The following is a 17,039-nucleotide window of genomic DNA, read 5'->3' on the forward strand; positions in this document are numbered from 1 at the left end:
CAAGATTACCTGAGAAATCAGTCAGCACATTCTGTTAAGACACATTCTATACTTATATCTCTCCTCCTCTCTGCCAGCTTCCCTCCTCCCTCTCTTCTCTGCACTCTCCCACCAATTCTTCATCTCTCCTCTGCCTCTTTCCCCTCTTTTCTCCACCCTTTCATTGCACTACTTCTCACACCGCCGTTCCTTCTTCATTCCTTTGTTTGATTCCCTGTATTGCCACACCGCAGAGCCGACTGTTAACACATGACACGTTAATGGCCACGCTGTCTTTACAGAGCCTGTGTGGGGGCCAGAGATCCATACTGTGGCTGGGATCTGTTGCTGAAGAAATGCACCACTCTGGAGGAAAGTGTCAGAATGAGCCAGTGGGAGCAGAGTATCACCAAATGTCCAGTGAGTATCTCACCTTACTGCTCTGGCATCTTTTTTCTCCCTCTCTCTCTCCCTGCTTTCAAATTATAGAGTTGGCAGAAAATACAGTTATCCTCACTTACTCTGCACCGATATCCACTCTACTTGACATATGGATGTGATACATTTTCTTCTGAAAAGTCTGCTCGCACAGCTCCATGTAATCACAACGTACGTGCAGAAGCTTTCTAAGAGAAGCCACGACCCTACAGCCTTGGAGAGAAGCATCTCAGGATTGAGGAACTTGACTTAAAGGGAGTGATGTGCACTGCGGGAGTGTTACCTCAGTCATTCAGTTCAGACGGTGTGCTCATTTGCAGAGAATAAATCTTTCCAAATTTAGTGGGTGGTTATCAGTTTCTCACAACACTCTGGGTTCTTTATTCCGAGGAACATTTGGCACTGAAGCTACTGTGGCATCTGTTAGCAGAGCAACAGTTTGCTGCATCCTCATTCAGACGTATACATGGACACAGACAATCATGGATGCATATGCGGACATGATTTCACCAATTCACTGTTGGCTACAGCTCAGGCTAAAACTCCCTCAGCCATAATATTTATATCACATCATATACTTGGCGACTGGCAGGTTGGTAAATATTATTTCAAATTTAAATCCGCTCAACCACGAAACTGTCTACTTCTTATTCTTACTGCTTGTCGTCCACAGAAATGTTTTGGTAAATGTGAAGGTGGAGCCGGGAGCTCGTGTGGCTCAGTGTAAAGATTCAAACTGTCCACCAACTCGCAGCCATACAAATGTACAGTATGTGCAGCGATTGGCTCTGTTTTCATAGCAGACGTATTTGACAGGTCACAGTAGGAAAATCACAAATGTATATAATCAGATAAATAATGAGTTCCATTTAGCGCGCTCAGTTTCAGGTTCCATGCTGGCTCACTGTCATGCTGCACTGACTTCCAGGAACTGAATAAAGCCCCTAGCCAAGAAATAGCCCTGCACATTTTTATAAAAGTACAACTTGTCCCTTTTTACACTGTAACCGGCATTATTCGGATGCAATTCACCATTTTGTCACTCCACTTTGCACTGTCTGTAACCATGGTAATGGCAGCTCCTCGGCATATAAAAAGCAGATGTGGCGATGATGCCAAGTTGCGAGTTGAGCAGCGTTTGAGTACATGGCAACATGTAAATGAGCAAGCCAAGGACTGGACCATCCCACCAACTCTTATACCTCGTTCTTTACATGAAGTAAAGCTAGTGTCCTGGATTATGCTTTGTATGAAGCACACAACTTCAACACAACACAACAATTTCATCTGGGGTTCTGATCAACGATGATTATATCAATTTCTCCTCTACTTTTTCTGGTATTTTGTGGTGGCCACACTCAGCTGCCCACATCACTGATAGAACATGTATTTATTCACTTAACCTTTATCCGACCAGGTCCATCCATTTGTATGCTGACAGAGAGATGTGTCTGCACACGCGAGGTTCTGAAGCCAGAGAGAATGTCTGCTTGAAGGATGAAAAATCAAAAGAAAAGTCTGTTATGAACGTTGCAGTTTCGTGTCGGAAAAGTCCATCAGCAAATTGCACAATACAAAAGGACAACTTCATTTATGATCCACAAACAAAGTGTTTTTCATTATCCCAAATGATCGTTCCCTTCTATCCTGTGTTGAATTTTAGGAAACAAATAAGAAAATATAATTGACATTTTATGCATGTACCATAGAATTTATTGTCTCATCTATAAATGACTGGTGAAATAAATGTGACATGCTTTCCTAGTTGCTTACATTCTAGTCCATTCCAGGCACTGATGCAAAATTATTCTGTCTTAGTGGAGCGTTGCCCATTTAGGCAAACAGCAGAGTTCGATTACCATTAAGAGCAGAGGGTAGATGTTATTTCTGATGATCAGGCTGCCTCTTCTCCTATTGTCCTGTGAAAATGGCCTTTGCATTTTTAAATCATCCTGAAATATAGTGACGACATGGCTCATATCATCCCCAGCTCTGAATTTCATGCGAGTGTTGTGTTTTGTTTTTCCTTTAGCTCACATGATGAGGACATCATTTGTAATTTCTGTAATATCGGAGCCTTCCTGTTCCGTCCTGTTTTGCCACAAATATCAATTTATGTGGCCACTTTTATGTCCTCATATTTTGCCCGGGTAAATGCGTCCATTCACGGCTTGCATTCGCCTTCCATATCTCCATTTTGCTTCTCTGGAATCTCATCAAATCCTCCGACAATTTTCGTATATATCTTCCCCGCGTTTAAAGCGTATTTTTGTTCCTGTAACTGCACAATTTTGATGCTGTAATGCAGTTATTTGAAGAAAATTGATCTCTGTTTGCATCCTCCACAGACACAGGCTGTGATTCCTAATGCAACACATTACTTGCGAGCATCTAATGTAACAAGCAGTTTCAGAGAAAAGCTATTATGTGCAAATGTTTTATTTCTGGCCCTTTTTATGTTTTTTGACAGGTCCGTAATGTGACAATCGATGGAGGCTTTGGTGCCTGGTCTGGCTGGTCCACCTGTAGTCATAACGACGGCAGCAGTGCAGGGTCCTGTCTGTGCCGGACACGAGCCTGTGATAGCCCCGCCCCTCAGTGTGGTGGCCAGCGGTGCCACGGGATCAGTGTGGAGGTTGCAAACTGCTCGAGGTAAAATAGTTCAGTACACGTATACAAATATCCACTTCTGTCTTAATCAGTGCATCTAGGTGAAAAGAGAGCGGGTGAGAGAGAGATTTATATTGTGCATCCTCACACCTTGTCATTAGCAATTTATTTGCATATTTAGTGTCAGCTTTTTAAGACTAACAAGTGTTGATTAGGTGTTTTTCACACAAATCATCCCCTGTGATTAAGGTGCTCTGCATCTAACAGGAAATGTAAATGTTTATGTCTGCCTATTAAGATTTTCCTGCTCAATAACTTTGTAATAATTTAATTTAATTTAAATTTTGAACTATGACACTAAAGTGTATCAACGTGCAGTTGTGTCCAACGAGTGCAAAGACCAGTTTCAAGCCTTCATTCCCAAACGGTAACGACGACTGGCAGAGAAAGAATTGAATGTGGCTTGGTGGCCATGGTGGTTAGCACTGTTGCCTCACAGCAAGAAGGTGCTCGGTTTGATTCCCTGGGACCTTGTCTGCGTGGGTTTCCTCCAGGCTTTCCAGTTTCCTCTGATCAACCCTCCACCTGACCTCGGGATTTTGTTGTGCAATTTCGGTTGTATAATGACAAAAAAAGGAGGATTTCTTTCCTTCCTTTAAATCAATACCCTCTTGATATAATCTTGTTCATGTGGCCACCTCTCCTTTAATGGCTATATTTACTGATCTTGCATGTCTTCATAGAAATGGAGCGTGGACCCCCTGGACTGTTTGGTCTCCCTGCAGCACAAGCTGTGGCATCGGCTTCCAGGTCCGTCAGCGCTCCTGCAGCAACCCAACCCCTCGCCACGGGGGACGAGTGTGTGTGGGCCAGAACCGTGAAGAGAGGTATGCAAACACACACCCACTCACATGTACTGATTAAAAGAAATACACCCTGTACTTGCATGTTTGGGTTGCTGCAAACAAGAAAAAAGCCTACAATTATAAAGTATGACTTTGACTTTTTCTCCTAATTTCTTTCCAACTTTGTGACAGCCATTTAAGAAATTAGTAGGATAGGCCTGTGCTTGGGTAATTATCTGGCTTTCACATACTGAGTCTTGTGTTTTGAAGCTTTGGTAGCTTTAGTAGAGAATAATAGTCTTTTTTAAAGATGTTTGTTTGGTTTCTTAGCAACCTTCCAGACTTTAAATCGTTTGTTTTTTTTTCAAGGACAAAGTATGTAAAGAAGCACAAAGTTGAAGTTTATTATTTTCTCATGTCACTGTAGTTATCAGAAAGTTTGGTTCAGCTGTTGCCAAATCAGCAAAAGGCAGCGTAAAGCTTTGATAGCATCCACTGAAAATTTGATGACAGTGGTTATATCACTATTCATTTGACTTTCATCTTAATACAGCCTTCCCTTGTGATCACGGTGTTTGTGTTTCCTGCCATTATCAGTGATGGAGGCAGCAAAAGTGCAAAATAATACAGTTCAGGTGGCACAGGAAGGGAAAGAAGAGAGAAAAATGGTTACCAATCAGTGCCACGGCAACAGGATGAGTAATTGGATACCGCCTTCAAAGACGAACCTTATATCACATCCTTTTCCCCCCTCTTTTCACTGCATTTTTTTCATTACCCCTCTCTCTCCATCGCTTCCGATCTCCAATTTTCACTTTTTCTTACAAACTGATGTTCCTAGTGGAGCAGTCCTTGGGAAAAAAAAAAAAAAAGATCTGCTTCACCAGGACCAGGAGCTCTGGGGGAAGCATGTGGAGTTACTCAAACCACACAAAATAAATAAATAAATAAACAAAATAAAATATCATGGGAGGCCAGAAGCTGCTTTTTCCACCCCCTCTTTTTTTCTCTCTTTGAGCTTTAATCTTCTTTGTTTCATCTCCCCTTCCTGCTCTCTATACTTGCTCTGTTCAGCTGTTTAAAACACCTAAGGTCTGTTAGGGGACCAGCTGTAAGGATCGTTGTGGAGGAGGCAGTAGAGTAAGAATGTGTGTGTGTGTGTGTGTGAGATGGATGGAAAGACCGGCAGATGAACAATGAGGAGGAGAGACAGCAATGCAAAGTGTGTGAACAGATGAACTGTGCTGTGTCAATGTTCCTCTCTCTCTCTCTCACTCTGAAGTGTGATGAAGGTGTGAGAAAATGTTTGTTCAACATTAGCATATCCAGATGTGTGTGTGTGTGTGTGTGGGAAACCTTCTCATTGGATGTTTAACCTGTGTAACTGTGTCCAAAGAATCCGTCTACATCTGTTGTTAATAATAATTACTCATGTGTGAAACTGGTGGAGTCGTCTGTGCACGCTTTAATCCTCGTGGCATGAAAAGGACTGGCTCTCTGTCAGCATTTACACACTGAATAATTCTTTTAATGCCATGAAAGGCTTTTATTTTATGAGGCACAGACTTTCTTTCAGACGTCTGCATTAAGTCTCTCTGTATAGGTTTTTTTCCCACGTTGCCTCAAGTGTCCTATTTGGATGAATGCACCGGCCTTATGTTCCAACGAGCTCGTATGATCACACATATTCACAAAGACCAAAAGAAGCTTTTCCCATACATTTGTGCTTGATTGTTTGCAGCAGGTTGGGCTTTTAAAGAAGAAGCAAATGTTCTGAAACTGACTGTGCACAGCAGTGCTATGGGCTTAAATCTGGCTGGTTAATGCTTGCATTTATGAACCGTCTGTTGGTATTTCTCTCAGCACTCTGACATGGTCCACACTGCTTACTCAGCCTGTTGTGAGTAATTAGCAGCGTTTTAGTGTGATCAGCTCTCCGTGGTATCAGCGAGAGAGGGGGTTAAAACAGGGGAAGATAAGATGGAGCAAAGCTACTAACTTGTCTGAGATGATTAAAGATGGTTTTCGAATAATCTGCTTAATAATAATCACGTCAGGCTTTTTTTGTGTGTGTTTTGTGTGTTGTAGTGCAGCTGGGGTACATTGTGTCGACATGCAGTGTGTTTGCACGTTTTTCGCTCTTTCTCATAAGCATCAGCTAGATTGTAATCCGCCACTCCTCCCCACTTCTCCCCACAGTATCATCCCACTGCAAGCATGTGGATTAGTAAAAAGTGGAGAGAAAAAAAGAGCACACTACTCTAAGGATTCTTTACAACCAGGGTATACAGAACAAATCTTTTGATTTACCACGGACAATAGCCGAGTATTAAAGAAGAGTAAAAAGGAAATATTCAGCCTCAGCCTCCGGAGGAAGAGTTTTAAGTTAAAGCTATTTTAGCACACAAGGACTCAGTTTTCCTCAAAAGGCAGCGATGTGGCCAAAACACAACAAAATAGCAATAAAGACAGCTTTATAGTATACATAAAAGTTATAAGATAAATTATACAGCACTAATAAGGCTGGCAATCGTTTATCGTTATTTTATAACGGAGACTAAGTAATTAAGTATTTTAGACATCCCAATAATACTGTCCTGTAAAACTGTGTAATTAGAGATGATACATATATCTTTGGGGCTTTTTTAATGGGCATTGTCAGTAAATTATGCAAAATGCATATGCATGTTCATTACAAAGAGGTGGAGTTTTAGTGGATGTCATTTTATGCAACATTGACCGTCACACAAGGCACTCACATAACCCGCACTCCTAAGTCTGGTGACATGATGCCCACGTTTCTCAGCACTGCATTGGCCACATCAGTGAGCAAGGTTTGTAAAAGTTAGTTTCAAAGGACGTTTACACGGCGTTGCAGACAACCACCCGTCGTGTGGTGCAGACTCTTTGTCGCTAATTTGGTTCCGTGGCAAAGTTTCACGAGTGCGGCGATGTCTGCAGTGTCCCTCGCTGCTGCTGTGTCATGTAAAGGAACTGTTGCATTTTCCACAAGTGAAAAGACACCGTCATACATGTTTACCAGAGTGAGGCGAGCTCGATTGTCAAAACTCAAGGTAGCAATTACATGTAACTGCAATATCTCTTTTTTTCCTGAACAATCAAACAATGATATATAATATGAGAGGTGTCTCAGGCAGAGTTGGATGCATGCTGCTGAGCACAGTGGCACATTTATCAGATATTTTACTGATTACGAACTCAAAGAGTGGATATCGGATTTGCAGACATTGCTTGTGTGGCTTAAAACACAAGATCAAATTGAATCTATTGTTTGTATTCCTGCATAGTAACTGTACTGTGTGTCCCCACAACTGTAGATGCTAATTAAGAAGTTATTATTGTGTTTTCAGTTTATTTTTGTCACATTCTGCTCAAAAGTCATTGCAACTTTGCAGAAACATCATGCAAAATCATGCACATCAATGTAAGGTTTCAAAAAAAAGATTTAGAAGTTGTTTTTTTTTAAAGCAGCATTTTTCTCCTACATTCAGCTTGAATAAATATCACGAATTACAAACAGAGAGAGGAGTGTTTCTGGTTGTGAAAGCTATGCCAAAGCTATGCCAAGAGAGCTGTGTCTCAGTTCACAGAGTAAGACGAAGCTGTAGGAGGGTTGGTCAAGCAATTGATCGGCTTTATTTTCTTACATGAATACCGCTTAACCAGAATTAAACAGTTTAATTCAGAGCTAAATTAATCATCACCTGTGGCTCCAAAGGCAATTCATGTGGCTTCAAAGAAAGGCAGAGCACTTTCGGGGGAATAAACCTATTTGCCCTCTGCTGAGACTTCAGTGAGACGCCGACAAGTTCCCCTGCTCATGTCGTGTTTTTATTACTTTTCCTTCGCAGGTACTGTAATGAACACTTGCCCTGCCCACCTCACGTCTACTGGTCGGCCTGGTCGGCATGGGAACGCTGCACTGTGCCTTGTGGCGGAGGCATCCAGTCGCGACGCCGAACCTGTGAGAATGGCAACGACTGTCCAGGGTGTGGTCAGGTATGTCACACTAAACAATAGCCCTCACATGCACCATCCATCCCTCCGTTTTCCCCTCCCCGCCTGTTCATTGTTTGGGATCTCGGGCGAAGTCATTTGATGCAACAAACTGCGAGTCGTGATGAAACTGGAACATCCAACGTGACTAAGTCCTCGGGCTATATTTAAACAGTTTCAGCAGTCGTCAGCTTTATTACCTAGACCTATTTAATACTATACACACAGACGGTAATCACCCCACATATGAATAGACTCGTTTTCTGCCACAAAGCTTTCTCTGAAGCATGGATGATGCAAGGAGGTGTTGAAACATGAGCGCTCGCCTCGTTGACAGAAAGATGCGATGCGTGTGTTATTTCTGGTGCTGTTGTCTCACACACACACACACACACACTCTCTCTGTCTCTAAAACACCAGTAAAAATTAAAAGAGAATGATAGCAGTAGCTGCTTGTGTCCCTCTTGGGTAAGGGATAAAGAATATGGGCCGGGCACTTGAATGCGTGTCCTTGAAGTGCTTTTCTTGGTTTATGCATTTTCTTTACCACAATGATATACAATTTGAGTCTTGGATGATTTACTGTAAAGACAACGCCGTGCTGGTCACAAAACATCACCTTTGCTAAAATTGCTGGATTGGAATTTGGTCTTAAATTAAGATTATAATGAGGATTACAGACATAACTTTATTTATGTGTAATAAATGACGCACAAAGCGTTAAATTAAAGAGATATTCAGTTTTGGTTGAAAAAAAAAAGGATTTACCAAGTTCAAATAACTTTCTAAAAGCAGATTGTTCAGGTTGTTTGACTGCTCAATGTACAGCAAAATAAAAAATACGATGCGAGTTGCATGAAACATCCCACACAAGGCCTCGCAACCTCCAGAGCCTTTACAGTGTCGTGTTGGATAATCGTCCATGACACGAATAGCTGCAGAACACCCAAATGAAAAGACTGACCTCCCATTAAGAAGCAATATAACAGTCACACCCTCCCCTCTACAGTAACTATTACATATTCATTAGAGGACAGCTGTCTTCTTTCTGTCACTGCACCGTCGCCATTATCGTCTCGGAGGCACGCCGGGAATGCAGCAGCATTCCTGGAGGAACACACTTCACTAAAGGAAACTAATGGCAGAGGGTGAGGGAGTCTGTTGTTTGCGAAACACAAAGCGTGACTTTGAATGTCAGTAGCTGTGGATATTTTTTTTTTTAATCTCTCCTCAGTTTGGAGACGCACAAGGGCTGAGTGAGCAGGGAATGTAAGAGATAGTTTTTATTGGTGTCAGCAGAAGGGACAGTCTATTAGTGGTTGCAGACAAGGAGGTGACACGCTAGAGAGAGCTGAGTCAGGTCAATGTGAAAGGTCAGACAACCAGTTTGTGTAAACTCATTGCTGTCGCTGTTCCTTTCACCCACTCGCTCCTTATTATTTTTGACACCGCTCAGTGTTGGACTTGTAACTTTTCGTCCCCCCTTTTGTTTGTTTTGTTCCCTCACCTGCTTCTTGTCTTCTTAAACTGCGACATGGATTTAATTGGGACCATTTCAGCCACTCAAGCTGTAATTAAATCCAGACACATCCTGGGAAGACTTTTCCCTTTGACAGCTCGTGTAACCTGTAATATAGTTGCATATTTACTCAAATAAAATGCACATTTACTGCCTTGTATTTCACCGCTCTGATAAGGTGTTAAATTGCACAGCTGTTAATGGAGAACAATTGCACTTAAAGCCCCTAAAGAGTTGCAGCTTAAGCGCACACGATGCGGAACTGTAAAATTTCGAGTAACAGCCAATATTTTCAAAGGAAATAGTTACAAATTAGTGTTTCACACTTAAAGCTCAAAGATGATGAGAAGTGTTCTTCTAATTTTATTGAAGACCCTCCACCCCCCTCCAAAAAAGGCAAAAGTGTGATGGAGTTTGTTTTTTATGTGCCATCTGTCTGTGTTCTCTTCCCCCGGACAGATCCGTGTTTAATTAAACAGAAGGCAACCACACACACACACACACACACACACACTCAGAGGCAGAGAAGGGGGGGGTGGGGGGGAGAGAGAGAGTAAAGCTTTTGTCATCACTGCTACTTTTTTTTTCGCTCAGACACCCTGCTGAGACCCGAGGAGAAGACTGCCGTGTTAGTCTTTGACGCTCGCGCGTGTATGTACGTGTACGTTCATGTTCACCTGTCGGGAGCGCTTGTGCTGCGGCCACCCGTGGTCGGCTCCAGGCTTTTACGAGACATAAATCGACAGTGATGAGCCAACATCTGCCTGGTGTTTCGCGAAGATCACAGGCAGACGATTCACAAGAATACGGACTTTGGGGTTGGAGCAGAACGTGGGACCGATGTTGGTGCCACGAGCTTTTCTGCACGATGTAGTTAGTTCTTGCACTGCATAACACCAACCTCCACTGAAGAGTGATCACTTTATCTAAGTGCACTCGTTCTTCCAGGTTCAGTTTAGAAATGCCTGTTTCCAGCTGCTTTAACAATTACCCATTTTCATCACAGTAACCCACAAACTAGGCACGCTGTTTTTTTTTGTTTTTTGTAACTGCAACAGAAAATTATTTAATGTAATTCTGTGTGTGTATTTATTCACAGAATGTCTTCTGGGCCAGATTAAATTGTCTTTCTGGTCAAATAAGACCCTCAGGCAGTAGCTTCCACTGCTCCCCCTCCATAGGGAGCTCAACGCACAGTCAGGGACATAATAGCTGAAGTGAAGCTCATAGGGATACGGGTCAAGGACATTTTAGTTCAAACACTATTGTTTCTCCTCACTAAGCAACTCTGCTACCCTGAAAAACACTGTCGCTACATGCATGATTATTCAAACTGACTCTCAAGGTGCTTTTATTTCCATCAGGCCTGCTATGATGTTGCCCTCTGTGTCATTGCCTTCAGCCGCAACAGTCTTATCATGTGGGAAGTATTTAGTCCTGAGGTGCCTGGTGCCTCATTTTGCTGATATAGAAAAGGCCACATGGCTGCAACTTCATCAGTTTAGCCCTGGTCCATGCAGTGCCTCTCAGTCTCTCTCCTTTCATTATGTGTGCAGGTTTGAATCCATCCCTCAGAGAAACTGACCAAATATGGACTGGAAATAAATAAGTGGGGCTCTGGTGGCTCAGCAGTGATGTACAGTAATATGTATTGTAATATAAGCACAATCCTTTTCACTGCTCTTCCCCTATGAGGTTACACACATTTTGAAGCATTTATTTCCCACCAAAAGATAATAAAAAACTAAACAATATAATTTGACATTTAAATATATGCATCTATCTACCTCTATCTCTCTCTGTATCTCTATCTCTTAATTTATCTCTATCTATCTCTCTATATATATCTCTATCTATCTCCATCTCTCTATATCTATCTATATCTCTCTCCATCTCTATCCCTCCCTATCCCTCTCTCTATTTCTATCTTTCTTTCTATTTCTCTATCTCTCTATTTCGCTCTATCTCTGGCAGATTAAGATAAAAAAGAAAGAAAAGAAATTCAGTAGAATCTACAAAAGCAAGGCACCAGTGAATATTTAAGTTGTAAAATGTTCTTCTGTATTTTTTTGCTGTTATCTGATGCTCCGGGCTTGAACTTGAAGAATAGAAAGTAATGAAAGTTACAAACCTCTGCTCCATGATTTGCTCATGTTCTGATTGCATTCTGCATTATGTTGTATACCAACACAGGGTTAACCAAAGACCAGTCTTTTGTACTCGGTTCCCTGCCTGACTTTATACTTATACAATCATCCAATAATCTCACAAATGCATCAACATTCATGTAGAAATACTGTATCTATATCAGCTTTATTCCAACTACATTTAAACTACACTAGCAGTAAAAGATCTTCAGCTCCAGTGGATATGGCACTGTGGTGCTCTTTTTAATTCCTTTTATTATATATATAAAAAAGACCACCTTCAGAGATGAAAAGTCTTCAATAAGATATCATTCACTGTAATATTTCTTGCTTTATACAGTAAAGAACATCAAATATCTCTCATATCCAGTCATCAAAAAAGGATCATTCTCTTCAGCTGAAAGGCACATCTTGACTCTGTCTCTCCAAGTGAAATAAAAGTCAAATATAGACCATGAGAGCTGATGATACACAGCGCTTCTTAATGATATTGAGAGCTGCTCTATTTACCTGCGATGAGTTCAGGCGTGAATACTGGGCTACGAAATGAAAGTTAAGCAGCCAGTGTTTGTGCAGGCAGACTGATGTGTGGACAGACCTGTGTATTTTTGGATTATTCTGTGTATGTTATTGTGGTGTCTGTGTGTGTGTGTGTGTGTGTGTGTGTGTGAGAGAGAGAGAGAGAACTGATGTGTAGACAGGAAACCTGTTCTCCTGGCTGGAAGCAGTCTTTATTATGAAGTCTGGCTGTTGGGCAGACACAGAGTGAGGAGTCAGTGTTTGACTAAGTGTGTTTTGGTCGGTGCTGCTAATTGAATTGTTGTGTCATGGAGACTTTAGGAACATTAGGCCTCCATTTCCATAGCTCGACCACAGAAGATAAAGACGTCGCGACTGGAGACGATTACTCACTTGCGGTTCACATCTGTGGGCAGCAGTCTATACACTAACCCATATGGATACTTTTATTGCCCTCTCACTTCTTCCCCGCGTTAACACAAACACACACAAATACAGTACCCCCCCCCCCCTACATTTTACATTCATGCATTCTGAGACTCTCCACCTAGACTATACCTCAATAAACTGACACTATACTGACTCTCTCTCTATGTCTCTCTCTCTCTCTGTCTGTGTCTTCTTTCTCCCTTCTCGGCTTGTATTGCCTCAGCATATAACACCTCAAAAAAATGAGCAGCATTCTCTGTCCATCTGTGGATGGTCAGAGAATGAGATAAGGAACAGCTTGAATCCAGCCATGCATAAACGTATAAACATGCAAGCTCACACGCGCACGCATTCACATGTTACCCACAAAATCTGCACCAGCTTAGTGTTTTCTTCCACTTTTTTTTGCCTCTCCTGTTGACACATTTACATAAACATTTGCAAAAACGCGCAGCTGACCGCTTCATCTGCACTGACCAACCAGACAGCTTGTATCTGCGAGGCGGAAAAGATGCTATCGAGCGTCTTCCTACACCCATTCCTCCTGAGCTGCAGCCAGAAACACAACATTGTTGCCAGACTCCGAGCAGCTGCCTGTTAAAGGTGTTGCACAGCATAAAATCGCTGCCTTCCATTTGTCCATAATACATACCACTGCTCTAGTCTGGAGGGGGAGGCGTGGATATGAGTCCAAATCAGCAAACTAATTGAATCCCATTTTGTGTTCCACAAGCCGCTTGTCACATTTGACTACTTTTCGCTATGTTTTCACTTCTTTTTTCTTTTTTTTTTTGCTTAATTTCTCTGATATTGTGAGCATGGCTGAGTGAAGAGTGATGGGAATATTTCACTGCATGTTGTTGTTGTTTACATGTTCTTGTTTAGTTTGATTAGCTCGCCATATCAACTGAAAAGAATGAGATTAAACTTGTTCATTTTGCGTGGGTTTTAACAGAGACTCAAATTTTAATTTGATGCCTAAAACGACCTACTTGCTGCGCGCACTCACTGAATGTCATTTCAACGGAGTCCCTTAATTTACTTGTGGGAGTGTGTGTATGCTGGGCTAATGGGTTTTAAAGGGGACAAGATGGACTGGTGTTTATTTCACATCCTTGGCTCAATTTGTGATGCATTATTCAAAACATGTTGGGCACCGTTAAAGCAGGAGGGAACGCTTCTGTTTTTTGTTGTTATGCCAGACCTTGAATCCACATTATGTTGGCTCATTTAATTGCTGTCCACGACAATGCATTGTTCACCTTTTTTTAGAATCGTTACCAGATATAATAGTTGACCTTTTTTGACATTATGGACTCACTGGTGCGACAGGCAATATCTATCAGGATAATGAATGGTAGCCCTTGTTAAAGTTGGAAAACCTTACCTGGACCTGTGTAATTTGGTAAACATCCATTATTTACATTTAGTCATCCAATTGAATCTAATCTTAGACAGTGTGGGCCACACGGTTGGTGTAGTGGTTAGCACTTTTGCCTTTGCAGTAAGAAGGCCCGGGTTCGCGACCTGGATGGAACAAGGGTCCCCGTGTGTGCGTGGGTTTTCTCCGGGTTCTCCGGTTCCCTCCCACATAAAACATGCAATATGGGGATTAGGTAAATTGGACATAAGTGTGAGTGTCAGAGTGAATAGTTGTTTGTATGTGGCCCTGTGATGGTTACCCCACTTTTCGCTCTATGTCAGCTGAGATTGGAACCTTGTCCAAGCGATCACGACATATCGGATATCGGCAAAAAGTCCAATATCATATACATCCCTACTCTTAAGCTTATGACTCCTCGAAATTCAATAATGTCCACTCACCACCACATGATGGAGCTTTGAAAAAAGGGCCTTTATTTCACAAATGCTGACCACCTTGCCACATATACTTAAGCTGTAGTTGATGTGGATGCCTTTAGAGACCTTGAATGAGGTTTAGCTTAAAACACAGTAATTATCTCCTTAACCCTCTGCATCGACACTAATCCATAGGGAAGCGCAGGGGAAAATGCTGACTAGACAAGCCTCATTAAATATTTATTGTGTTTGGCCACCATCAACAACTCAACACAACAAACACCCACAGATCGTTTGCATTTTTTCCCCAATTCATGTCATGTTTTTTTTCCCTTCTTTCACTTTAACCGTCACACTAAGGACTTTTTTTCTACCTTCTTCCATTTTTTATTGGTTTATAATCACAGATTGGTGGATGGACCGTGATGCGTGATCATGTTAAATATTAATGTCTGGAGATGATTACAGAGCGAGATGGAGAGAGGCAGAAGTGCGGCGGTGGTGACACCCTCATTCATCACGGAGCCTTAACAGAATCTAAATCCTCCCTGTGTTTTTAACCTCACTACCCCGGGGAAGAGAGCCAGGAAGAGCAAGGGACAGGAGGAGATAGATAGAAAGGAAGGCGTATGGGGAGCGACAGAGAGAGATGAAACAGTGATACACAGAGAAAAAGGAAACAAGAAAAGGGAGAAAGAGAGCTGACACAAAGCAAGTTATGAACATTGTGTAAAAAAAGAGAAATATAAAAAGAGAAGGTAAATAGATGAATGGGGAGAGAGACCATGAGAGACCTGTATACTGTTTGATGTATAGTGCTCTCCTCAGCTGACCTGCCAGCCCGTCCTGTGTGACAGGCTGACGGATGTGCAGAAAAGAACTCTTATCTTATTTTGTCAAGGTCTGGCAGTCACTCAAGGCCTATTCAGCATAAATAAACTAGTGGTGAGGAAAATGGCAGTCATCTCGCCGCCTTTTCTCTGGTGTCGTTTTCTCCAGACATATCACTGCCTGCACCTCCTTATTTATTTATCTCGACATAAAAGGGGCCTGGACCATCTATTACCCACCCTTTATCTTCTTGAATCGTATCATCAAACACAGCACCACACAAGATGCATTGTATATGTTTTGACCAGTAGTCCAGATTAGTGGCAGGAAGTTGAGGGAAAGTATACATGTATATATATATATATATATATATATATATATATATATATATATATATATATATATGCTGAATGAAAATAGCAAATCATATTGTTAGAGCTTCAGTGATGCGTTCAAAGTTTGATGCAGATGAGGAAAAAGGGCTGCCATTATTGCATTATTTTTCTTTTCTCTCCACATCCTCAAATTTCCTCACTATCACCCTCTCTTTCCTTCTATATCTGCCTTGATAATAAAAATGAACTCGACCAATGACCTTTTCTGCCCAGCTGGTTTACCTCCGATGCCATGTTCAGCAAGTGGCCTAAAAGAAGATGATCAGTGTGTGTTGGCAGAATGGCAGGTTACGTGCGGGACAGGGAAACTGGGCTTGGTTGGATTTTCCATCATTTTTGGAGAGGGAAAATGCACTGGATCCATCCACATACATAAAACCATCCAGAACTGGAATAAAGAGGGTTTCAAGGATGAGCGGTTGAAAGGATGAAAGCTTTAAAAAGGGCTTTTTATTTCCTCGTAAAAAACGTTGTTTCATTTCATATTTGTCACAGCTGAGAATTCCAAAAGCCATTGTCCTGTCTATTATTATTCTTGGGAAATACACCAGAAATGTCCGTCTTAGCTTGTCATGCTTAATTATTGTTTTAATGATTTGTGATTATCTCTTCCTACACTAATTTACAAATCCACACAGATTTTTTGGCCGCTTGTAAGTGAAACAGACCATAAGCTCTACAATAACGTCATGAAATATGAACGTCGTGAAATGTTTCCGTCTCTCCGCCTGCAGGAATACCAGTCGTGCAACACCGTGCCCTGTCCTGACCTGAAGAAGACCACACCTTGGACTCCATGGACGCCCGTCAACATTTCTGACAATGGCGGTCACTACGAGCAGCGTTTCCGCTACACGTGCAAAGCTCGCATCCCAGACCCCAGCCTCCTCGAAGTGGGCAGACAGAGGATCGAGATGCGCTACTGCTCCAGTGATGGATCCACCGGCTGCTCCACTGACGGTGAGTGAGTGGAAGAGACAGATGGTCTCTTTCGAGCTATCTCATCCTCTGGTTGTTTCTGTTATCTCACTCCAACTGGCTCTCTGTGTCTCTGCAGGCTAGTTACTGGCCCTCTCGCCTTAAGCCATTCCTTCTTTCTGCGTATCTGTTGTTCATTACATTTAGTCTTTTTTTTTTTTGTTTGCTTTCTAAAACTTTTCTTCTCGCTGTGCTGCAAAAGTTACAGAAGCAATATCCTAACCAGCTCTCTTGTCCATGGTCCCTCCCCACTTGATGTAATCAGTAGATGAAAGTTTCAGACGTGTCAACAAACCTCCAATCCACCAGGCCAATCATCTAGTGACAACTAATTTTAGCTCTTCCATGCTATCTCTCTCACTCAGACACACAAACACCAACAGAAGTTCAGTTGTACTCTTGCACAGTAGTACAAACACAAACTCTTAAGTCATCATTAAATCCCAGCTTTCCCCCTTTGCCTGATTTGGTGGACCACATAGTCTGGGTGAGCCACACCCCTGGAGGATTAAACAGTGTAAACGTCTGTACA

General features: G+C 42.0%; 1 protein-coding gene across 2 annotated transcripts in view; it reads left to right on the plus strand.

Annotated features, from left to right (window-relative positions):
* sema5a (sema domain, seven thrombospondin repeats (type 1 and type 1-like), transmembrane domain (TM) and short cytoplasmic domain, (semaphorin) 5A) overlaps positions 1-17,039 on the plus strand; it is a 125,342-nt gene that overhangs the window by 81,310 nt on the left and 26,993 nt on the right. For both annotated transcript variants that reach the window (XR_009239874.1, XM_058624140.1), the window contains exons 12-16: positions 282-399; positions 2,888-3,069; positions 3,771-3,914; positions 7,745-7,892; positions 16,264-16,489. Coding sequence is in view for 1 of the 2 variants with exons in the window: in XM_058624140.1 (XP_058480123.1) it covers positions 282-399; positions 2,888-3,069; positions 3,771-3,914; positions 7,745-7,892; positions 16,264-16,489 (818 nt within the window). In the remaining variant the exon portion in view is untranslated. The remainder of the gene's footprint in view (positions 1-281; positions 400-2,887; positions 3,070-3,770; positions 3,915-7,744; positions 7,893-16,263; positions 16,490-17,039) is intronic.

The sequence above is a fragment of the Solea solea genome, chromosome 1 (genome assembly GCF_958295425.1).
Source record: "Solea solea chromosome 1, fSolSol10.1, whole genome shotgun sequence".
In the NCBI taxonomy this organism is placed as follows: Eukaryota; Metazoa; Chordata; class Actinopteri; order Pleuronectiformes; family Soleidae; genus Solea; species Solea solea.